Source organism: Phaseolus vulgaris, chromosome 2, assembly GCF_051622355.1.
Source record: "Phaseolus vulgaris cultivar YP4 chromosome 2, ASM5162235v1, whole genome shotgun sequence".
Lineage (NCBI taxonomy): Eukaryota > Viridiplantae > Streptophyta > Magnoliopsida > Fabales > Fabaceae > Phaseolus > Phaseolus vulgaris.
Window position 1 is genome coordinate 4,861,301 of NC_143499.1, and position 26,200 is coordinate 4,887,500.

The 26,200-nt window shown below is 31.5% G+C and overlaps 1 protein-coding gene across 2 annotated transcripts in view; it reads left to right on the plus strand.

Annotated features, from left to right (window-relative positions):
- TOR (target of rapamycin) overlaps nt 1-11,106 on the plus strand; it is a 30,499-nt gene extending 19,393 nt beyond the window's left edge. For both annotated transcript variants that reach the window (XM_090298146.1, XM_090298147.1), the window contains 20 exons: nt 215-283; nt 384-494; nt 1,811-1,951; nt 2,041-2,169; nt 2,248-2,413; nt 2,501-2,715; nt 3,402-3,608; nt 4,107-4,424; nt 4,548-4,628; nt 5,596-5,670; nt 5,749-5,815; nt 6,794-6,954; nt 7,072-7,245; nt 7,403-7,531; nt 7,619-7,702; nt 8,823-8,884; nt 8,965-9,037; nt 9,125-9,259; nt 10,556-10,729; nt 10,804-11,106. In XM_090298146.1, coding sequence (XP_090154272.1) covers nt 215-283; nt 384-494; nt 1,811-1,951; nt 2,041-2,169; nt 2,248-2,413; nt 2,501-2,715; nt 3,402-3,608; nt 4,107-4,424; nt 4,548-4,628; nt 5,596-5,670; nt 5,749-5,815; nt 6,794-6,954; nt 7,072-7,245; nt 7,403-7,531; nt 7,619-7,702; nt 8,823-8,884; nt 8,965-9,037; nt 9,125-9,259; nt 10,556-10,729; nt 10,804-11,091 — 2,859 coding nt within the window. In that variant the 3' untranslated portion in view covers nt 11,092-11,106. The remainder of the gene's footprint in view (nt 1-214; nt 284-383; nt 495-1,810; nt 1,952-2,040; nt 2,170-2,247; nt 2,414-2,500; nt 2,716-3,401; nt 3,609-4,106; nt 4,425-4,547; nt 4,629-5,595; nt 5,671-5,748; nt 5,816-6,793; nt 6,955-7,071; nt 7,246-7,402; nt 7,532-7,618; nt 7,703-8,822; nt 8,885-8,964; nt 9,038-9,124; nt 9,260-10,555; nt 10,730-10,803) is intronic.
- Nucleotides 11,107-26,200: the final 15,094 nt, after the last annotated feature.

Here is a 26,200-nt window from a genome sequence, read left to right on the forward strand (position 1 = left end):
ATATTTTAAAAAAGCTTTTAAAATGAAAAACTGAGAAGAAAACCAATAAGTATGTGTAGTCCCAAGTGTCCAATCAAGTAGACTTAGATCACTCGATTTGAAAAAGGTGCATCAGAATGTGCATGAACGAAAATATTAATACTCATAGTTGTTATGTTGCTTTTAGTTCATTTGCTTTCAAAGAAGTTTGTTATATAATTATTTTCATTTCCAGGTTTTGGAGAGTTATGAGCGTGCCTACAGTAATATGGTTCGTGTGCAGCAACTATCAGAACTGGAAGAGGTTAAGCTCTAATATATTCAGAAGTATTACTTTCAGTTCCTGTCCTTTACCCAATGTTATTGTTATGAATATAAATTGGGAAGATTTTCTCTTCTATCAGGTGATTGATTACCGTACACTCCCTACTGGAGACCGAGTGTCAGATGAGCGACGGGCTCTCATTCGCAATATGTGGACTCAGCGTATACAGGGAGCCAAAAGCAATGTTGAGGTAGAATGGTTATTTCTACATAAAATGTATATTTATGCTTAAATATTGTCATTATTTTATGAATTAACTTTCAGAGGAATGTAATTAGGGTGTTTTAACTGGATGCATACTTTTTGATTCATTTCTAAAAAGACCCGATTTTTTGTGCCCAGGCCATAATCCTTATTTGTACCAAAGCCCTAACGATTACTAGATTTGTATCTCAACCTGTCACGAGTGGTCTTGATTGATATGACCTTGTATATCCACAGTTTTAATGTAATGGTACAGAAAGAGGTGCGAGGAAAAAGGGAAACTATTTTGAAATAGTACATACTAATTTTCAGTTCATTGTAAGTGGCAGAGAAGTTTGGGACATAAAATATTTTTAATAGTTAATTATTGTTAAGCTACCGTACTTTGATTCTGAACCATTGTTAGCTTTTGATTATAACAATCAAATCCACGTGCTTGGCACTACAGTGGTTGTGTGCAATTCTACTAATACACGTTAACAGACCATTTATTTGTCATGGTTTTATTTAATATTCTTTACCATGGATGTTCTATTTTGTGTTAAGACTAGTTAATCTTGGCCATCCCAAGTAAGCACAATAATGGTATAGCTGATTGCAGAGTGGGCATTGCATTGAAGGTAGCAGATTCAATGCAATTAATTTATAAGATACTAAGAAACAGGTAGTACCGAGTCTAAGCACAGAACAAGTTGATATGAAAAAGGCATGGGCATTCGGCAGCTAGAAGCTTTCTGAAACTGATGTAACCTTATGGGAACTTGCTGCAACATCCCTACGACTTTGATTGTATTTCTACTCTGATGATCTTTTTTAGAAAGAATAAAAGTTGCTAGCCCTAACAATTGGTCTATGCCATGCTGTGGATAACTCCCTCAATCAGTGGAAATGGGTTGGTTTAAGTGTGGAATAAATAGAGATTTTTTGGGTTTAAGAGATTGCAAAACAGAGATGACCTGATTTTAAGAGAGGAATAAGCTTTGAAACAGACATTTCATTTAAAAACGTTCAATTTTTGAAGATTTGCAGCAGTATATACCATTATAGCGATTTAAATCTGAAATGTGAAGTTATAGGAATTCTGGAGTGTAAAGGGCTGATATACTAAGGTCCACTGTGATATTGCAACTATTTTTCGTGATTGACAACTTTTGGGTTCAATATTGAATATTCAGTTTAAGTCTAGTAACAAGAGTTTATGATGAGCTCTTGCAATCCCAACTTAAGATTATCCTTGGAATTAACATTTTGCGTAATTAGGATTGGTTTTTCGTACTCTAACTTTATTGTGCTTGTTTGCAGGTTTGGCAGGGACTTTTGGCTGTTAGAGCACTTGTGCTGTCTCCTGTGGAAGATGTTGAAACCTGGCTCAAATTCGCCTCTCTTTGCAGAAAAAGTGGGCGGATTAGCCAGGCAAAATCTACTTTAGTTAAACTTCTACAGGTTTGTGCTGCGTACCTGATCTAAGTAGTTTGCTATGTGTTACTCCGTATTTTTGAGTACCCAACTGAAGTTGTTGTTCATTCTATCAGTATGACCCTGAAAAGTCTCCTGAAAATGTACGATACCATGGCCATCCTCAAGTAATGCTCGCATACTTGAAGTATCAGTGGTCTCTTGGAGAGGATTCAAAGCGCAGAGAAGCATTTATTAGGCTTCAGGTATTATATTCTATTGAACAGAGATAGCTTATCTGAAATTAAATATTTTTCACTGATCATCTGATTTACGTGGTCTAGAATTTGGCTATGGAACTTTCAAGTGTACCCATCATTCAACCAGTTACACCATCAAGCTTCACAAGTGGTTTGAATCCTAGTGTTCCTCTCCTTGCTCGTGTATATCTAAATGTTGGCTCCTGGCAGTGGTCACTTTCTCCTGGGCTGGTTGATGAATCCATAAAAGGTTCGTAGTTGTCATAGTTTTAACTTTTAACATAGAAATAGAATGGTGTTGATTATTTTTTTTCTAAATTTAGTTTCAATTATGTAGATATACTTAATGCATTCACAAAAGCTACTCAGTATGCAAATAAATGGGGGAAAGCTTGGCATAAATGGGCATTATTCAACACAGCAGTGATGTCTCATTACACTTTAAGAGGTTTCCCCGATGTTGCAGCACAATTTGTTGTGGCAGCTGTAACTGGATACTTTCATTCTATAGCATGTGCAGCAAATTCCAAAGGTGTTGATGATAGTTTACAGGTAAGCTACAATTTCTGTTAAATATGAAACCATCCACACATGTATCTATTAATTTGGACAAAATACTGGTAATGATGAAGAAAATTTGGGTTCAGGAATTATTGTATGAACTGACTCGGGGGGAAGTGTGATACACATACACATCTTATATTCTCATGTTTGATTCTTTATTTTAATTTTCAGCATTGCTTTCTTGACTTAGTTGTAATCTCTGTTCTTAAAATTCATTTATTACCCATAAAATTGTGAAGACCTTGAGTGCGAGTAGTTGATGCTTAAAATCTGACAGTGTGCTGAGGCTCATGCTGAATGATTGGTTGTGACCTGATTTCCATTGGAAGAATGTTTATTTAGCACAATCAGTATGAAAATAGCATCATGTTCCTTTGGATTCTGACATGTTTCTCATCATTCCATAGTATGCTTCTAGCTGCATGATAGAATTTGTTGTGCCTGTGACTTGATCATCTATTTTTTCAAGATAGACACAGTCTTTATTGTTTCTGTACAGTCTTTGAAAAGAAAATAGAAATTTGCTTTCTACATAGCTGGCGTGTGGTAATTAAATTTTGCAAACTACTTTTTCTGACTAAACTTTTGGGATGTCTTTGCTGCTTGTAATCCAAGTGGAATATGCTAGTATTTTCCTTTAGAATCTTTAACTTGCTGTTGCATTGGCTGTGCAGGATATTCTTCGACTTCTGACATTGTGGTTCAACCATGGAGCTACAGCAGAAGTACAAATGGCCCTAAAGAAAGGATTTTCCCTAGTTAATATCAATACTTGGCTAGTAGTTCTACCTCAAATAATTGCCAGGATACACTCTAATAACCATGCTGTGAGAGAGTTGATACAATCACTGTTGGTTCGGATTGGGCAAAATCATCCACAGGTATCTATGACTTATTTGTCGAACTTAAACTTGTTTCCATTTGTGAATTTTTTGGAGGTATCAGTTTGTAGAATTCACCTCTGAAAACTGAAGATATTTTTTAGAGTTTTATATATTAGATGAATTTTAGTTTTTGGTTGGCATCCTTGTATGAAAGTTTAATTGCATTTGTTGGAGATCCGATATCAACTAGAGATTATAACATTTTATTGTATATAAGTGGGTGCAAACCTCACCTTATAAGTCAATTTTATGAGGTTGAGTTAGGCTTAAAGTCCACTTCTTAATAGCATTTTTTGTCCCACATGTTTCAATTATGCTAGTTGGATAACTTAGATATTGTAAATGTGAATTTTTAATCCTTAAAGTTTTGATTGTCAATTGGGTCTCTTGGGTATCTCAATGTGCAATTTTAGTCCTTCAGAATGCCATAAGTCAATGTCATGAAAACACATTTCAATTGATTTGGATGTCAAAATTGTTTCATTTCTTCTGTAGGCTCTCATGTATCCTTTGCTTGTGGCCTGTAAATCAATAAGCAACTTACGCAAGGCTGCAGCTCAAGAAGTTGTAGACAAAGTTCGACAGCACAGTGGTGTACTAGTGGATCAGGCACAACTTGTATCAAAGGAACTGATCAGAGTTGCTATTCTTTGGCATGAACTGTGGCATGAAGCTCTGGAAGAAGCTAGCCGTTTGTATTTTGGTGAGCATAATATTGAAGGGATGCTTAAGGTGTTGGAGCCATTGCATGAAATGCTTGAAGAAGGAGCAATGAAAAACAATGTCACCATAAAGGAGAGAATATTTATTGAGGTGTCTTATAATCTTTTGTTTGTTTGTTTAAGTTGTTATTGCTCATTTTGGAAAATGTTTTGTATTATCATAATTTTCAACCTTGGTGTTATATCACTTTGATTTTTTTTATTGTTACTTCAGGCCTATCGACAGGAATTGCTAGAGGCTTATGAGTGTTGTATGAATTATAAGAGAACTGGGAAAGATGCCGAGCTGACCCAGGTATCAAAATTTTGACTTGTAAAATTATAGCAAATTACTTGTTCTGAGGATTATTTGGACACATTATTGTTGGAGAGAGAGAGAGAGAACTAGAAGATTCGTGTAGAGGGATCTGTGTGCCTGAGGTACATAATGAAGAATGTTGTTTACAAGGGATTTATGGCAGGAGAGCCTACCCAAACTACATTTGAAATTCCAGGACTGAGTATGAATTTTTTTGTCTTCATACAAGATATCTTTTTTCTGGAGCTTCTTAAATTTATTTCAATATGTGGATTGTTGCATCCCAATGTCCTCTGCAGTGAGAATTAAGAAATTGACTTACCAACTCTTGCAAAGATGATTGGATGACTAACAACTGGTAGTTTAAATTTCCAATCAATCTTTTGTACATGTGGGTCTGAAAGTGGCTGTCCTTGGTTAGGCAGAAGTTTGACATTAGTATCCACAGGAGTGCAATAGGTTTGACACTCATCAATCCTATTTGGTCCAAGATGTCCATTGTGTACTTGCTCTAAGAAATTGTATCACCATTCTTGGGTCTTGCCTCTTTTATCCCCAATCAGTATTGAAGTCTGCCAAGGTTTTGTTTGAAAATGGTGACAAAGATGCTGTTTTACTAATGCAATAGTGATGCATCACTACTTGTATGACAGTGTTTTCTGCGCACACTAGCAGAATACAAGGTGACGATGAGTCACATACTAATAACCCTTCTGATAAAAGTCAGGACTACAGTTAAATGTAACTGTCTAACAATGGTAGTTGTTTGTAACTGTGTAAAAATGCAACTGTAACTAATAAAACCAGATACAAGTTTATACACTATAAAGAGAATACCAGAGAAGAGTATTTTCCTACATCATGCATCCTTAAATAATGTAGAAATGATTGGTTTTAAAGAAATTAACCAATTAATTATCATTTTCTCTATGTGAAGCTAGTTTTCTAATAATTTCTTTATCAGGCTTGGGATATCTATTATCATGTATTCAGAAAGATAGATAAGCAACTTCAAAGTCTTACAACTTTAGACTTGGAGGTACGAGCAACACTTATTCGTTCCCTCTTTAATTTGTTTTGTTGTTATGGACCTTAAATTCATGCATTTTCTTTGTAGTCTGTTTCTCCGGAATTGCTAGAATGCCGTAATTTGGAGCTTGCTGTTCCTGGTTCATACCGTGCTGGTAAGTTAGTTTCATTACTTCCCTGATGCTGGATTAGATTCACTGTTATCAAATGACGGCTATGGCATAAGGTGTGGCAGTTTTGCCAGTCATTGCCATCTGCTATTCTGAAGGATATGGCATCTTCCACCATTTTCACCTTTGTTGGAATATCGGGGTTTTCTTTATTTGTTTGTTTTTCAGAAACGTGATTTTGGGTTTGGCTCATTTTTAAATAACCCAAAGCTTGGAGTTAGCCCTCTATTATGAATACAAACCTTCTTCCCAGAGAAAGAACCCTAGGCTGATAAAGCATTAGAGAATGAGTCTTTCTGTTGTCAAGTCTCCTTTGAGTCATCTGTGGCCGTAACTTCGGTGGCCTGAACCGCAGCAGCAACATAAGCTTTGACAACCCACACCTTGAATCGAAGTTTTTTATTTTCAGTTTTTTCTTCTTGTTTCCTTCTATTTCCTTTTTCTTTTCTTTCTTCCTCAACATTTTTTCTCCTTTTTCTTTCTTTTCTTTCTCTTTTCACATGTTCTTCATCTAGTTGCTGCTATTTTCTTTTTTCAAAATTACAGAACAAAGTATTTGTTCGTTGTTCTTATGTTTACTTATAAAACTTTGTTCCCAATTACTTTCCACTTATAGGATAATGTCTAGTACCCAAAACCAAAGCAATGCATCCTCACATTACTAAATGAAATATTAGAGTTTTCATGAATTAATTTTAAGATTTTATGTGATGACAATAATGAGATTTTTATAAATGTTATGAAATTAGTTTGTCATTATGCTTTTTTTAATATATTTGTCATTTTTGTTTTTTTAGTGTGTATGTGTAATTTTTTCTGCCATGACTTTTTGCAATAGGCCACCATACCATCTGTGATATTTATGTGGGGTGTTGGATCCTTTAATAGGCTATTATTTGCTATTGATTACATTTATTGGATTCGATCCTTTAGTCTACTAATACTTCCATATCCTTTTTTAAGATGCACCGGTGGTTACTATTGCATCATTTGCCCGTCAACTTGTTGTCATAACATCTAAGCAGCGACCAAGGAAGTTAACCATTCTTGGGAGTGATGGTGAAGATTATGCCTTCTTATTAAAGGGTCATGAGGATTTACGCCAGGATGAACGAGTCATGCAGGTATTTCCATTCCACTGGTTGCCTTTGGGCATATGCTGTTTGTATACATAATGTAAAGTTTTTCTTGAGTTGTTTATTTTGAAAAATTAATAAGCAGTCTACCATTACTTTTGCTAGCTTTTCGGTTTAGTGAACACGCTGCTTGAGAATTCTCCCAAAACAGCAGAGAAGGATCTGTCTATCGAGCGATATGCTGTAATCCCTTTGTCTCCGAATAGTGGTTTAATAGAATGGGTCCCAAATTGTGATACCCTGCATCATCTTATTCGGGAGTATAGAGATGCCAGAAAGGTCAGTTAGAATCCCCTTTCTTCTATCCATTTCTCTCCATAGTTCTTGTTGCTTTCACTTACTAATAATTAGGTATAAATGTAATTATAGTCAACTCATAAATATGATTATTTTTCATGATTTAAGTTGCTTGAATTGTCTTATCCTTCTTGTACAGATAACCTTGAATCAGGAACACAAATGCATGCTCAGTTTTGCACCTGATTATGATCATTTGCCTCTTATAGCTAAAGTGGAGGTGTTTGAACATGCTTTGAACAATACAGAAGGAAATGACCTATCAAGGGTGTGTGATGTTTATGCAAATTTAACATATTATAAGTTTGCTAAATCATAATACTTACCCTAAGTTTCACAACATTCCAACTCCTAGGTGCTTTGGTTGAAGAGTCGAACTTCTGAGATATGGCTCGAGAGGAGGACAAATTATACGAGGAGTTTGGCAGTTATGAGCATGGTATGTTCGTGATATGCATAAGCTGTAATCTTGTATCTTCCTGACACATTTTTTATATACTCTATAATCCATCAAGTGCCATGTCCAAGGTGAAATGCAGAACATATGCTTCTTTGAAGTTTTTATTCTTATGAACTTCTGATTGTATTATATTTTGAGAACACTTATAAGAAGTCCCTTCAAGTAGCTTTTCTAAACCTTTATATACATTAAAATCCTTATCCCACTAGGAGATGCACTTTGTATGCTGTTGAAAATTTTCACCATCACTTGATCACCTTTTACTATCTCCTTGATGTTTTAAGCTGGCATAACAACTATTATGAACATATTTTTTCTACTCTATTATTGATTTATATGTACATATATATGTGTGTGTGTGTGTGTGTGTGTGTGTGTGTGTGTGTGTGTGTGTGTGTGTGTGTGTATATGGTGAAATCCTCAATTGTTGTTAATAAGGTTGTCAAACTCTTGAGTTAACTCTTAAACCCTTAACAGTTCACTATCAGTAAACTCTTTAAACTATCAAGTCAAGAAATTAGCTCAATTTTGAATTGTTTTAAATTTTAGAACTTACGCTTTTATGAATTTATATTTTATTTGGTCATTTATATATTTTAATCTTATTTAGCACTAATGTACTATCACACTTTGTTATTTTGATTGGCTACTTTTGTCTATTATGAAGTTGACATGTTGAATTATTGTACTGTTATGACTATTACGTTATGCATATATGTCATTAATAGATTTTTTTTAATATTATTTTTATGGTAGGTAAACTCTTTCGTGTTTACAAGTTTAGTCTATGAAAACTTCAGGAGTCTAAGTAGACTCTTGTGTTTTCCAACCTATCATTTTGTTTTTGCATGAGTTTCCTACCATTGAAATATCAGTTCTAAAATTTTGGGACGCTTTTCTTTGGATTTTCTATCTAATTTCTAGGAACCAATGTAATCAGATTGGAAATTCCAATTTCTAGCATCAACTTTTGCCTTTTCATTACATTTTCATAAGATATCTTGGCATTACTATCCTGAATGAGTTGCCAATCTCAGTTATACTTCTCTACTCTTGTTATTGTTTAATATGAGCTAAACTAGTGCTTGGGTTTTGCTAGGTTGGATACCTTCTTGGCTTAGGCGATCGTCATCCAAGCAATCTTATGTTACATCGGTTTAGGTAGCGTTTGATAAAGAAAGTTAGCTATATTGTCATTAGTTAAAAAATTTCTTGCATCTAATACTTGTGATGTGCTGCAGTGGGAAGATTTTACACATAGATTTTGGAGACTGTTTTGAAGCATCAATGAACCGTGAGAAGTTCCCAGAGAAGGTGCACTCAAGAACTAAATATTTGTAACTTTGAATGGTGGAGATTATAGATATTTTATTGTATCTTATCTTTTAAGTTCCAATTCAGGTTCCATTTCGCTTGACAAGAATGCTTGTGAAAGCCATGGAAGTTAGTGGTATTGAGGGAAACTTTCGCTCAACTTGCGAAAATGTTATGCAAGTTCTTCGAACAAATAAAGATAGTGTTATGGCCATGATGGAGGTATATATTGCTTTCATCCCTCTGACTTCTCTCTGGTTATCTTCAATTTATAAATTTCCAAATGATGAAAGCGTAATGGGATGATTTCAGATTTTACATTCTAATTTGAAACTAATTATTAAGTTGAGAGTAAATTTTGGTTTAGTAGCGCTACAAAATCCATTTGCTGAGCAAACATTCTTTTCCCCACTGATGGGGCAGTGCAAATCAGCATTGCCATATCATCAAATCTAGTGTTATTTTTTATTATTTAATCAAATCTAGTTGAGGACTTGCTTTGCTGGTGCTAATTTAGCACTACTGGATTTTGTTGCTAATGTGGGTAATAGGTATTTTGGCTGAAATTATGTGTATGAAAAATTATAAAGGAAAACTGTTAAAGAGTTAACAACGTCTTGACCCTTAATAAGTTGGTTGATTTCTATCATGGATACAGTTGTGTTGTGGTTATAAGCCAAGTATTTTTTATTTTTTTATGAAAGCAAAATATATTTTAACTTCGTTTTTTTTTTATGTTTTTCCTTTCCACGCAAACCCAGTCTACATAACAGGAAGTGGTGGAAGTTTTTCTTTTCAGTTTTCCATGGAATTTTTCTTTTGTACTTTTGCATACATTTTTTTTTTTGATCAGCAACGAATTAATAGAATTTAAAAGAAACACTTTAGGGGTGTTCCAACCCTTATACATAATAATTCCTAATTAAGCATTCAACAGTTAGATCAAAGTTAAGCGGCACACCACTTAACTCAAAAACTTAAAACTAGTTAAAGATACTCAGTCCCAAAACCGGAATCTGCATAACACCAGCATAACACAAACCAGAATCCTGGTGATGAAGGAGGACTACTAGGGAAAACATGCTAACCGCTAGGTGTGACCAGCACAACATAACCAAGAAGAGCAAAAACTAAAGGGTCTCCAGACCTTGCTGCATTTGCTTCCTGAAACACTACATACAGCCATGCATCTACCAAGCATATCAGTAGCTTGACCATAGAACGCAGCATATGCCTCAAACCAAAAATAACACCAAGTGCATTGTTTATATAGCAGAAGTACTTTTGCATACATATTATAATAGTATAGACTATGTATAAAGACGAGTAAAGAATAAGGGAAAGATGAACAACTTTGTTTTTTTGTTAAAGGTTAAAAAAGATAACAACCATCATTATGTTGGTCTTTAACCACACGTTAAATTGGGTCACGTATTGGGATTATTTCCCTAAATCAACTTATGTTAGTAGTGGAGAATTTTTTTTAATAAATAGATTATTTCTTCTTCCTGTCTTCAGGCCTTTGTACATGATCCTCTCATAAATTGGCGACTTTTTAACTTCAATGAAGTTCCACAAATGTCTATGCTTACCATCAATCATGTACCTCCTGTTGTAAATTCTGAGGAATCTGCTCCAAACAGAGAGCTTCCCCACCCTCAGCGTGGTGCCCGTGAAAGGGAACTTCTACAGGTATCATCATACTGTATTATTTTGTTGCTTGCTTTTTGATTAATGATGCTCATTTGATCTACATTTGCATTTAGGCTGTTAACCAACTTGGTGATGCTAATGAGGTTCTGAACGAGCGTGCTGTGGTTGTCATGGCTCGCATGAGTAATAAGCTTACTGGTCGGGATTTTTCAACTTGTTCTTCAGTGTCAAACAACTCCCTTCAGCATGCTGCAGATCATAGTAGCTTAATTTCTGGAGACACTCGGGAAGTTGATCATGCTTTATCTGTTAAGTTGCAAGTTCAAAAGTTAATTATCCAAGCTTCCTCACATGAAAATCTGTGCCAAAATTACGTGGGGTATGGTCTCTTAACTTCGTAATTTTCTGAGCAAACATCAAATTATACACATACACTCAGGATTTGCAGTAAATGGGCTTGGCAATCTTTCTCTCCCTCCTTTATTTTCTATGTTTTAGATGAGATAAAAAGAAACCGAGCTTTTTAATTTGGCTTGATAATGTAAGAAATATAATATAAAAGCATTGTGTGGCCACATTTATAAGCTTAAATTTTTAGGATAATTGATTCATGACATGCTATGGCTCTTTATGCCCAATTGGTCTAATATGATCACAACAAAGTAGGTTGTACTTTATCAGGCTCTTGTGTGAGTGGACGTGTTATAATTTGACTCCAATTTGGTTATTATGCTTTCGAGTAAGCCGCTATGGTGAAATTGGTAGACACGCTGATGAATTCTTATTTCTATTCCTAGTATTTCTATTTTTTCATTCAATATGGTTATGGTATTTTCCACTTTAGAGCATATATTAACTCATATATCGTTTTCGGTCGTATCTCTTTTAATTTCAATTCATTTGATAACCTTATTATTAGGCAATGAAATAATAGGATTAGACAATTCGTTCAAAAAAGGCATGATAATCACTTTTTTTTGTATCACAGGATTGTTAGTTACTCGTTGGATTTTTTCGGGCCATTTACCATTTAGTAATTTATATGAATCATTAATATTTCTTTCATGGACTTTTTCTATTTTTTATATGGTTCTTTGCTTAAAAAAAAAAAAAAACTACTATTTCAATACAATAATAACGCCAAGTATTCTTTTTACCCAAGGCTTTGCTACTTCGGGTCTTTTAACCGAAATGCATCAATCCTTAATATTAGTGCCTGCTTTACAGTCCCATTGGTTAATGATGCACGTAAGTATGATGATATTGGGTTATACAACTCTTTTATGTGGATCATTATTATCAGTGGCTATTTTAGTCATTACTTTTCAAGAACTAATACACATGATTGGTAAAAGCAAGACTTTCTTTTTTTTTAATGAAACCTTGTCTTTTGCTGAAATCAAATACATGAATATGAATGATAAAAAGAATCTTTTACAAAAAACTCCTTTTATGTCTGATTCGTCTTATATAAATTATTATAGATATCAATTTATTCAACAATTGGATCGTTGGGGTTACCGTACTATTAGTCTAGGTTTTATCTTTTTAACAGTAGGTAATATATCAGGAGCAGTATGGGCTAATGAGGCATGGGGATCATATTGGAATTGGGATCCAAAGGAAACTTGGGCTTTTATTACTTGGATTATTTTCGCGATTTATTTACATATTAGAAAAAATAAAAAATTGGAATATCTCAATTCTTCGATAGTGGCCTCCATGGGCTTTCTTATAATTTGGATATGTTATTTAGGGATAAATCTTTTAGGAATAGGACTACATAGTTATGGTTCATTTACATCTAATTAAATTAAATTTAAGAATTTCACAAATATTGGGATGGGAACATTTTAGAAAATAAGAAAAAAAACTCCCAATAAAATGATTAAGACCCCATTGAATCAAGTAATGTAATAGTGATTCAAGGGGTTCTCACAAACAACAAACATATTCAATTAGAATTCAAATTCATTTTTATGTAATTAATAAAATACAAAAATAAATCCATTTTTTTATTGTGCATGGGATTTTTTTCGATTTTTTATTTTTCATTGATTCCCGAAAACTATCTATAAAAAATTAGAGAGAATCGCTTCAACCTTGTCAGCCGAAAATGAAAAAATAAAATCTGGATAAATGCCAATACTTATTACGGGTATAAGGATCGAAATTGAAATAAATAATTCTCGTGGCCCCGAATCAAAAAAATAAGAATTTGGTGTATTAAAAAGCTTGTATCCATAGAACATTTGACGTAAGATAGATAATGAATAAATAGGAGTTAATATCATTCCAATTGCGGTTACAAAAGTGATGAGTATTTTTGTGATTAAAAGATATTTTTGATTGGTAATGATTCCCAATAAGACTATCAATTCGGCAACAAAACCGCTCATGCCCGGTAATGCAAGAGAAGCCATCGACAAGGTAGTGAAAATCGTGAATATTTTTGGCATTGGGATAGCCATTCCACCCATTTCGTCGAGATAAAGAAGACGTAGTCTATCATAACTAGTTCCCGCCAAGAAAAAAAGCGCAGCACCAATAAATCCGTGAGAGATTATTTGTAAAATAGCCCCATTCAGCCCTGTCTCGCTTATAGAACCAATTCCTAAAATTAAGAAACCCATATGGGATACCGAGGAATAAGCTATTCTTTTTTTTACATTGCGTTGACCAAGAGATGTTGAAGCTGCATAGATTATTTGAATTGAACCTAATAGCATTAACCAGGGACAAAATATAGAATGAGCGCGAGATAATAATTCCATATTAATTCGAACCAACCCATACGCTCCCATTTTTAATAATATTCCGGCTAAAAGCATACAAGTACTGTAATGCGCCTCTCCATGCGTATCAGGTAACCATGTATGTAAGGGTATAATTGGTGATTTGACAGCAAAAGCAATAAGAAATCCCATATAGAAGATTATTTCTAGTGCCACGGGATATGATTGATTAGTTAATGATTCAAAATTTAATGTTGGTTCATTAGAACTATATAAACTCATACCCAGAATTCCCAGTAATAAAAAAACAGAACTTCCCGCAGTGTACAAAATAAACTTTGTAGCTGAATACAAACGTTTTTTTCCACCCCACATAGATAAAAGTAGATAAACGGGAATTAATTCTAATTCCCACATGATGAAAAAAAGTAAAATGTCTCGAGAAGAAAATGTTCCTAGTTGACCACTATACATTGCTAACATCAGAAAATAGAATAATTTAGATTCTCGAGTAACCGGCTGAGCCGATAACGTAGCTAACGTAGTGATAAATCCCGTTAATAGAATGGGTCCTAGAGAGAGTCCATCTATTCCGAATCTCCAGTAAAAGTCAAAAAAATGGATCCATTTATAATTTTCTGTCAATTGGATTAGTGGATCATCCAATTCGAAATGATAACAAAATACATAGGCTATTAGAAGCAGATCTATGAAACATATACAATAAGTATACCATTTAATTGTCTTATTTCCTTTATGGGGAAATAAGACAATTAAAGAACCTCCGACTATTGGCAAAACTACAACTGTTGTTAACCAAGGAAAATCATTCGTGATAAAAATAAGATATACTTAGACTACAAAAACCCGGGCTCAAAAAAAAAAAAATATTTTTTATTTTGAGCCCGGGTTTTTGCCAGTAAAAAAAAGTACTTGTATACGGTTCTTTTTGAAACGTATTAATAAGCTAGACCCATGCTTCGAGTTGTTTCATGCCATAAATAAACTCTAACACTTAAGAAATCCGTCGGACAGGCGGATTCACACCTCTTACAACCAACACAGTCCTCTGTTCTTGGGGCAGAAGCAATTTGTTTAGCTTTACATCCGCCCCAAGGTATCATTTCTAATACATCTGTTGGGCAGGCCCGGACACATTGAGTACATCCTATACATGTATCATAAATCTTTACTGAATGTGACATTGGATCATAATCCTTGAACATCAAAAATTCAACATTTTCAATCTAGTAAATAGGTAAACCTATTCTATATATATATATTAGATACCAGATGAATCAATGATTTATAATCATTTTGCTAGAAAAAATAGACTTCTAGATTAATAATAAGAGAATAGAACCAAGATACTTTGATTTCTTATCTTTGTTTTCGCAAACATGATTCAAATGGATATCTCAATTATGATAATTTGAATTGATTATATAGTACACACTATTCAAAATTATACTTTTTTTTATAAGTAATACTATTTATTCAACAAATTTGATTGATTGATACGGGTTGATTTTCTATTACGATATATTGAGGAAACAATAGCCGGTCCGATAGCTGCTTCAGCGGCTGCAACAGCTATAACAAAAATTGAAAAAATATTTCCTTTTAATTGCCGCCTATCAAAAAAATCAGAAAAGGTTACGAGATTTATATTTACTGCATTCAGTATAAGTTCAAGACACATAAGGGCTCTAACCATATTTCGGCTCGTGATCAATCCATAGATACCTATAGAAAATAAAAAAGCACTCAAAACAAGTGCATGCTCGAATATCATTGACCAACTCCTTTTCAATTTTTATTCATTTCGATCTGAATATGAATTCAACGGATTTTATTGCCTAACATAATAAGTCTACAACAAAATCAAGTATTCGCAAAAATATTTTATACATAAATATTCTTTTTCGTTAACATAGAATTCAACAAAAAAGAAATGTGTTAAAATCTAACAAATTGTGATTTATATTATTCCTTTCTTATTGACGAGCCACAAAAATTGCACCTATTAAAGCAACTAAAAGAATAATTGAAATTAGTTCAAATGGAAGAAAAAAATCTGTTGATAAATGAATTCCAATTTGTTGACTAGTACTTATCAAATCTTGCTCTAAAATCTGATTGGGTCTTGTCGTCCAAATAATCCCGTGCCATGATGTATCTAGAATAGTATTGATTTGTGAAATAAAGATACTGGTACAAACCATCAAAGTAATTCCATCCCCAACGGTCCAAACACGAAAATTTTGGTCATATTCGGAACCATTCATAAACATCACAGCAAATATTATTAAAACATTTATAGCGCCCACGTAAATAAGTAGCTGTGAGGCAGCTACAAAATGGGAGTTTGATAAAATATAGAATAAAGATACACAAACAAGAACTAGTCCCAATGAAAAAGCAGAAAAAATCGTATTCGTAAAGAATACTACTCCTAGACTTCCTAATATAAGACCTGATCCAAGAAAGACTAAAATAAAATCATGTAGCGATTCGGACAAATCCATTATATGTAAAATAAGAGATAAATAGAAATTTCATGACCTTATTGATATGACCAGGAAAACCCTTGTTAAATACTAAAATTCTCGGTGCATAGAATTTCACCAAATCCTAAGATAAGATATGTGAATTGCTATTAAGTACAGTTGTTATAGGATCAATGTCATTTCATTCTTTTATTTATGCCAAAGAGTCATTTCAAAATACTAAAATATCTTTATATATATATATATCTATATATAGATATTCTATTCTTTTTGTTTTTATAAGAATTTTAAAAATCATTTTATTTGAATTGTTCGAATTGTATAATCATCTATTACTGATACTGGTAAACGACCCAAAGCTATTAGATTATAATTCAATTCGTGGCGATCATAAGTTGAAAGTTCATATTCTTCGGTCATTGATAAACAATTTGTTGGACAATACTCAATACAGTTACCACAAAATATACAGATTCCAAAATCAATACTGTAATTAAGCAACCGTTTCTTTCGAATATCAGTTTCTAGTTTCCAATCAACAATGGGTAGATCTATAGGACAGACACGAACACATACTTCACAAGCAATGCATTTATCAAATTCAAAATGTATTCGACCGCGAAAACGTTCTGATGAGATTATTTTTTCATAAGGATATTGAATAGTTACGGGTAACCTATTTGCATGAGATAAGGTAATCATGAGACCTTGACCAATATACCTAGCAGCTCGGATTATTTGTTCACTATAATTTATGAATTCAGTTACCATAAGGAACATATCATGAATAGCTCTGAATATTTTTTTCTTTCTCTTGTTTAAAACAAGTTCTTCATTTTTAATATAGAAGGTCCACATTTTTTTTACAGTGAAAACAGTTGAGACGACGTTGTTAATAATAGATTACCGAGAGAAATGGGTAAAAGAAACTTCCACCCAAGATTTAATAATTGATCTATTCTTAGCCTAGGCAAAGTCCATCTTGTTGTGATAGAAACGAATATGAATAAATAAGTTTTAACTAGTGTAATAAAGATACCAATTATCGTTACAAAAACTCCGTATGTTTTATTAATTTCAAAAAAGTTAGAAACGAAAATGTACGGAATAGAGATATTTGAACCACCCAAATAAAGAACTGTTACAAATAAGGAAGAAACTAATAGGTTTAAATAGGAAGCAACGTAAAATAAACCAAATTTGATACCGGAATATTCGGTTTGATAACCCGCTATTAGTTCTTCTTCCGCTTCCGGTAAATCAAAAGGTAATCTTTCACATTCTGCTAGGGAAGATATTAGAAAAACGAGGAAACCCATAGGTTGACGCCACAAATTCCATCCCCAAAAACCATATTTTGATTGTGCATCAACGATATCAACTGTACTTAAACTGTTAGATAATCCTAGTCGGTGATGACATTACTGTTACCATCTCTATTACAGAACCGTACATGAGGTTTTCATCTCATACGGCTCCTTTAAAGCCTTCAAAAAATATAATGACCGGACCCCGATTTTGTATCCCTTGATATATCCCTAAGATAGAGAAAATTCGATTTTATCGGACGGTTTTGAATTAGACCCATTGAATTCTGTCTGTTCTAATAAAAAAATTTTAAATAAATACATTTATTTAAAAAATAAAAATCAATTTGAACATTTATTTCACTTATTTATATAAATAAAAAATACAAAAGATACTTCTGAATTGATCTCATCCTTTAAAAAATTATCAAATTTAAATTTTTTGAGTAATAACTTAATTTAATTTTTGCATAAAATACTCTTTGAAAATGATCAAGAACTAACACATCATTTTCGATTCCGAAAAAGAATTAGATGTTCCTTTTTTAAATTATGACTATCTCCATAAATATGGAGGATATAAGACAAAAAAGAAAAAGGAGATCACTTTGACCTCTTATCCTATTCCTTTTTGTGCAAGCAAAAGAAAAGGGACTTCAAAAAATTAAAGGATTATTTCGTTCCTGATAGTTATTTATTCAATCAATGGATGGAAGTATACTCTAGATCGGAATTGTGGGGAGTACTGCCTTCTTTTTTCTACCAACTTCAAGCCCCCTTTAGTATTCTTTTTCTATTATACATAAAGACTCTTTTGGATATTTTAAAAAAGAAATATACGTTACTAATCTTTTGTGTATTTTGGTGTTTCTAGTCATCCATTCATTTTTTTTATTAATCCCTTTGCATTTTGTTCATATATGTATACTAATTCATACAAATTATATTGAAAATTTTAAAAAGATTGGTCTTTTGTTTTGCGCCCGCTTCAAGACAGGATTACTAATCAACAAATCTTGGGAAAAACAACCACTTCTATCTATCTATATATATATAATTCTAGAATTTCATTGATATTTTCACCTTATTCTTATACATAGAAAATTAGACTCAATTTTTTTACTGCAATTTGAAATCATAATACTTTCTCTATAAGTAATATAGTATACTATTCTATAAATTAGATTCAATAAAAGCTGTTTTATTGCACTCATATAACTATCTGATTCAATTATTCAACCTAAATGCCAAAATTATATTATTCTTTATATATTCTGTTTGTCCTTTACTACAAATATAAGGAGAACCGTATAGCAAATAGTATCAAAAAATTTCTGTCTCAACGAAGCACACATAGAGATATCGATAACACACAAAGAGTTAATGGTATTTCATAACTAATTGATTGAGCAGCTGCTCGTAGACCACCCAAAAAGGAATATTTATTATTTGACCCATATCCTGACATAAGAAGTCCAATGGGGGCAATACTCGAAATAGCAATCCATAAAAAAACACCAATATTCAGATCAGATAAAACAAAGTTATAACCAAAAGGAATTACTGAATAGCTTAATATAATGGATATGACTGATATAGCTGGTCCAAAACTAAATAAACGAATATCTCCTCTAGATGGAATAAGATTCTCTTTAAAAAGTAATTTTGTTCCGTCTGCTAGAGCTTGAAGAACTCCAAAAGGACCGGTGTATTCAGGACCAATACGCTGTTGTATCCCTGCAGATATTTCTCTTTCTAACCATACAATTGCTAGTACACTTATAGTAATTCCTACTATAAAAATAAAAATAGGCACAAATACCCAAAGAATTTCATATATCTCTTTAAAAAATTCTAATCTGAAAAAAAAATGTATATCTTGTATTTCTGTTAAATCAATTATCATTTCAACGATCAACTTCTCCCATAATAATATCTATGCTACCTAGTATTGTCATAATATCGGCCAATTTCATTCTTTTAACTAATTGAGGAAGAATTTGCAAATTTATAAAACCCGGCGGATGAATTTTCCATCTCCAAGGAAAACCATTTTGATCGCCTATTATAAAAATTCCTAATTCTCCCTTGGGGGCTTCAATTCTTACATAAAGTTCTTGTTTTGGCAATTCAAAACTCGGAGACGATTTTTTACTAATAAATCGATACTCAAACTCATTCCATTCTGGTTCTTTTTCTCTATCAAAGCAGCGGATTTCTAAATTTTCATATGGCCCGCCGGGAAGTCCTTCCAAAGCCTGTTGAATAATTTTTATGGATTCCACCATTTCACCAATTCGAACTAAATAACGAGCTAAAGAATCTCCTTCTTTTTGCCATTGAACTTCCCAATGAAATTCCTCGTAACATTCATAATTATCCACTTTACGTAGATCCCATTGTATTCCGGAAGCCCGAAGCATCGGTCCTGATAAACCCCAATTAATAACTTCTTTTACATCAACGACACCTACGCCCTCAACCCGTTCTAAAAAAATAGGATTTCGCGTAATAAGTTTTTGATATTCGGCAATACTTGTTAAAAAATAATCGCAGAAATCAGAACATTTATCTACCCAACCATAAGGTAGATCAGTCGCTACCCCCCCGATACGAAAAAAATTATGCATCATTCTCATACCTGTCGCAGCTTCAAATAGATCATATATGAATTCTCTTTCTCTGAAAATATAGAAAAAAGGGGTTTGTGCACCAATATCTGCCATAAAAGGTCCTAACCATAGTAGGTGAGAAGCTATACGGCTTAACTCCAACATGATTACTCGGATATAGCTGGCTCTTTTAGGTACTTGAATATTTCCCAACTGTTCAGGTCCATTTACAGTTATTGCTTCTGTGAACATAGTAGCTAAATAGTCCCAACGTGTTACATAAGGCAGATATTGTATAATTGTTCGGTTTTCCGCTATTTTTTCCATTCCTCTGTGTAAATAACCCAATATCGGTTCACAATCAATAACATCCTCACCATCTAGAGTAACAATAAGTCTAAGAACACCGTGCATTGAGGGGTGGTGAGGCCCCATATTGACTATCATGAAGTCCTTTCTTATAGTTGAGATATTCATAGGTTTTTGCTCGATTTATTCTTTTATGAATCGCTTAAAAAATAAAAGTTCATCAAAATTCAAGATCTAATAAATCGAATAATTGAAAATTACTCTTCAATTTAACGAATTTGTGACTGCCGAATATCAAACTGATTTATTAATTTTTTATACTGTATTCCATCTTTCTTTGACAAATAAGACAGTAATCTTTGCCGTTTTCCCAAGATTTTACGTAAACCTGTTTGGGATGAATAGTCTTTTGGGTGCAATTCAAAATGTGACGTAAGTCTTCGTATTCTATTAGTAAATTGGAATATTTGAAATTCAACCAATCCCGGGTTTTTTCCTTTTTTTTCTTGTGAAAGAACAGGTATAAATGAATTTTTTACCATAAAAAAATAAAAGTTTTCCCTTCTCCTCGTTTTTTTGATAGATATTTTTATTGATCAGTAATTATAATGACACTAATTTTTCATTTTTTGATATAAATACGAAATCCTATTTTTTTTTATTTAGAAATGAAATCCATTGAATTTCAATAGATATAAAGGAAACTAGTTTGATAGATTCAAAAAAAATTGTATAAATTAGAAAAAAAAGAGAATTTTGTAAATTTAATTCTCTTTTTTTTTCTAATTTATACATCATTGAATGAAAATCAATGCCATACCAAAATGCGTGTATTTAGTTAGCATATGTATCTATCTATATATAGATACATATGCTAACTAGAAGACAAAATTAGATTAACAGATTTTAACACGCGGATACAAATGTATCCTTACTATACTGAAACGGCTTCCATTATGGGTATTAAACCAATAACGATTTATACAAGCTAAATCTTCTAATCGATATTTTGGCCAAAGAAAAATTTTGAAATTCATTAGTTTTTTTTTCTCTTTCTCATTTCTTTTTTTAGTCAAAACTTGAAAACCCTTTTTTACTTGATTTTCATTATCAAATATTGTGTTTCTATGTATACTATTTCTATTATTTGGATATAAACAAATTCTCATTCTCAACTCTCTACGACGTCTAGCGGATAAAATGTTTTCAGGAACAAGGAAATTTAAAGTCTCTTTTTCGTTTTTTTCTGTTATCTTTTGATCTCTTGTTCTTGTAATGTATTTATAAAAATATTTCTTATTAACATGAATTTTTTTTAAGTATTTTTTATCAATTTTACGTGTATTCTTATGAATTAATGAAAGATCCATCGTTTTAGACTTTAAAAATTGTTTATTATTTTTTCTAGACAAGCGAACTGGTTCGATAACAAATAATTCTTTTTTCCTCAATTTATTATTTTTATTTTTACTTAAGCCTGGAAGAGTTAAATTCTTCTGATTTTGAATTATCATAATATCTAGACCTAGTTCTCCTCTTTGAATAGAGGCTATAGTCATTTTTCTTAAATTTGTCAATCTAATCAGGAGACAATATACTTTGACATTGTGAAAGATGTTTTGACCTAAGAAATTTTTCCAGTTGAAATGGAAAATCAAAAAATTTCTTACTAAGAAATGAAGTTCTACCTCCATATTGTTCTTTACTTTTTTTTTCTTTATAACATAACTATTTTTTTCACTGCCCCTTCCTACAGCTACAGAATTTTTTTCAATATCTTCTTGTTTTTTCGATGCTCTAAAAACAGCTATTCTTTTTTTCTTTCTAGTAATATTATTTTCACTAACATTTTTATTTACTTTAGAAACTTTAGAATGTAAATAAAGTAATTTTATTGGTATAATTTGCGAGTTACTCCTATATGCATTATAAAATATCACAAATTTGGAAAAGAACCAAAATTCTGGATTCGATATTGAACGATTTAATATTTCTCTATGGATTCCCATCCAATCCAAATATTTTCTATTCGAATTTTTTTCGATATCTATAATAATAGCATCTTCGTAATTCTTGATAAAAATATTACTTATTCTATCAAATAAGTTTTTTTTATACGTATTGTAATTAGAAGAAATCCATATGTTTTTATTTGATTGAAATAGGGATCTATATCCATAAATATATGAGTCTTTCTTATTTGCATAATTCATAAAATTATAGGATAAAAGATCGTATCTATATTGTTTTCGAATTTTTTTTTTTAATGCGGCTCCTTGTTGTTCTTTGTAAATAATTAATGGGCTTTTTCCATAGGAATCCCATTTGGTTAAATTTGGATTTTGAGCTACACCACATTTAGTGATTCTATTTCTCCATTTTTGTGATAATAATTTGGACCATCTACTGTTAGATAAGTCATATTGATAATAATGATTCTTTAACCAATTTGTCCATTGATTTCGTTTAGAATTGAGCAGGTTCTTTTGTTCTAATTTAGAATGAACTATTCCTTGTGCTCCAAAAAAAGAATTCTTTATTTTATTTTTAACAAAAAAAAAATTTTTATGATATTCAAAAAGAAGTCTTAACTTATATATGTTTATGTTAATAATTCGAGTTTGTAACAAATTGAAAAAGACATATGCTTGTGACAAAAAGGAGACATCAAAATAATTATGTGAATTCAAATTCCTATTATGAAAATATTTGTGTAATTTTGAAATAAAGGGAATTATACTTCGATTTGTTTTATAAGTTCTTTCTGGATTTGTTTCATTACCGTAAATCCATTTATTTAAAAATTTTTTTGTTGATTCAATAAAAGGTTGTATATGGATCTTCGGAATACAAATGATATATAGAAAGATATCTAGGTATATTTTTTTGATGAAAAATTTCAAAAAAGAATGTGATTTTTTCGTTAATCTAATATGGATTCTTTTTAATATTTGCAAATTTTTTTTTTCGAATTCTATTCTTTTACTATCAGAAATTGTTTTGTTCGAATCAATATTTGTCTCTGAAATTACAAGTCCTCTTTTCTTTTCTTCTTTTTTCAGTTTTTTTATTTTTTTTATAACTACTTTTCTTTTAGTATTCAGATCCTTTATCTTTTTTTTTTTCAATGCAAAATTTGTCGACTTTATCGATTGAATTGAAATGGTTGCTTCATCCATTTTGTTTTCGCTCAATTCATCTAGTTTTTTGGGTTTCCATTGAATAAACAGAGATTCAAAAAATTCTTTTCTTTTTTTCGTGAGGAATACTATACTTTTTTTTAAACTTTCCATAATACGGTTGATGATCCATTTTGCTTTTTCTATTACGATATTTAGAAACAATTTGAATTTTTCACTGAAAACTTTTAGAACTCGAAAAGTGAAAAATTCAAACTGTTTCGTTTTTTTTTTTAGTTCTTTTAAAATGGGGTCGAAAAATGAAAATAGATTTTTCGGGGAACTAGAAAAAGGCAATTCGACTTCCATCCCCCAAACTGTTAAAAAACAAAAGTTCTTTTTTTTCTTTGAATCTTTTTTCTTTTTATTACATCGTATTTTAGATTTATGCCAAGGTTTTAGATGAAAAGGAAATACTATTTTTATCTGAATCCCATCTGTTAGCCATTTTTGAGGAAACTCTCTTTCGGATAATTGAACGCCGTTATATGTGCATTTAATATACCTTTCTCTCTTCCAATCCCTATAATCTTCGGACCATTCTGGAATTTGGAAAAATAGTATACGAATCATATTTTTAATTATTATCAATGAAGGTAATAGAATATATTTCCTAATAATGCATTGAGTTATTAATAAAACACCTCTTATTACTTGAGCAAAGATAATGCTATCCCAGGCTTCTGCTATTTCTATACGTTTTCTTTCCTCATTTCCTTTTTTTTTTTCCTCCTCTTTTTTCGGACTTTTTTTTGTTTTTTCCTCTATATAACCTAAAATTTTAAATTCTGTCTTTTTTCGAATCCAAATTTTTAACTTCAAAAAGATTTTCATTGATTTGAAAGTATCAAAAGAAAAGAATAATGATTTTTCAATTTTATCCAAAAAAAGAGGCGAATGCACCCTTTTTTGAAAAAATTTCCAAGTAACTGTTTTACGTCTTTGAGCACGGATAGATCCTTTGATTATGTCTCTCCGAAAATCCGACTGTTGGGAATAACGTCTTAAAGCCAATTCGTTTTTTTTTTCAGTATTTTCAGTATTTTCAGTATCTCCAAGATCATTATAAGTATTGTATTTCTTAAAAAATTTAGATTTATTAGTCAAAATGACTACACGTTTGGCTTTTCTAGAACGAATTTGAGAATTATCTGCTTCCATTTTTCCACCTAGTTCTTCTAATTCGTCCATAAATTTGTATGACCACCGAGGTACTTTTTTACAGATTTCGTTTATTTTAATAGACTTAGTGTTATTTCGATTTCCTTTTGTTTTTTCGTTCAAATCAGTTGTAATTGCATCAAATAATATTTTGATTATTAGTTTTTTTTCTTCTTCCAAATTAGAATTCATTTTTACTTGTTCATGTTCTGGAAATAAATAGAGTACTTCATAATTGAAGCTTGACACTGATTTTTTTGAAAATTGACTTATTAGATTAAAAAGAAATGTAGTTACTAATAATTTTTTATTAAATGTTTTTAGATTTTCCTCTAATTTTTGATAATTCCTATTATTTTTTTTAGGAATCTTTTTAGAATTATAAAGAAAAATTTCTTGAATTTTATTGATCAAAATATGATTTTTTTTGTAAGTTTTTTCATCTTGTATTGAGGTTGAAAAACCTTTTTTGATTCGTCCACGAAAGGGTCCGTTTAAGAAAGGATCTGTTATTTTAGTGAAATAGTTTTTTTTAGTTTCATCATTACATAATCGAATTCGATTTTCGAATATATCGAGAGAAATTAATTCCTTATCTATCAGTTTTGTTCTAGTTATAAATTCATTGCTCAATTTTTTTCTTTTTTCTTCATTGCTATAGCTCGAATGATTAGATGAATCATCATAGGAAATTTTCTTTATTGTGAAGATATCTATTTTTGTTTCCATCATTTTTTGAAAAGTTGATAAATTTTGTGGATACGTAAAATATATTTTTTCTCTTCCATTACGTGGATATGTATGAAAAAAAAATTCTGAAATTTCATTTTTTATGATGTTTTCAAATTGATTATTTTTTATATATCGAAATGGACGATTCCATCGTTTATAATTAAAAAGAATATTTAGAAGAGGTTTTTGTAACTTATTTTTCTGCTCATCCAGTTTGTACAAATTCTTTTCTTTTTTTAAAAAAATCGAAGGAAAAATATCTTTGTTATTGGATCTTTTTTGTTTCGTTCGTATCCTTTGCAAATTTGTTTCCACATCCCCTTTTTTTTCTTTTTTAAAAAATTCATTGCTTTCTTTAATTTCTAACAGTTTTTTACTAAAAAAAGGGGGGGGTATTCTTCCTAAATAATATAAACAGGTAACAAATAAAAAAACAACAAAGATTTGAAACATCGAATTTTTAAATTCTGATAGAATGTATTTATTTGATTGAATACGGACATTAGATTTAATCAAATTATTTTGCTGTATACAGATTAATAAAAATTCAATCCATTTCATAAAAAAAGTATGACCTATTATCCAACCAATAAAACTACTTGTTAAAAATAACACTTTATTGTTACATCGAAATAAATAAATATTGACGAATCTCATGAATATTGAACTTGGTAAGAAAAGGGGATTGAAAAACTGAAAAAGAAGATTCTGAAAAAATATTCTTTGAATACTAAAATTACGTATTGAATTTGGATTCTTGTATCCATAATTCAAAAAGTTTTTTTTACTATTGCCGAAGAACTGAAATAAAAGATAGGGTATAGCTATGACAGTTATTGTATGGGGTCTACCCAATGCTAAATGCAAAGGCGCATAATAGATAGACATGAAGATTATGAGCTGTCCCGTAATAAACCCAGTTGTTGCTGATATTTTATTCTCGGTTCCTTCTTCCACAAGTCTAG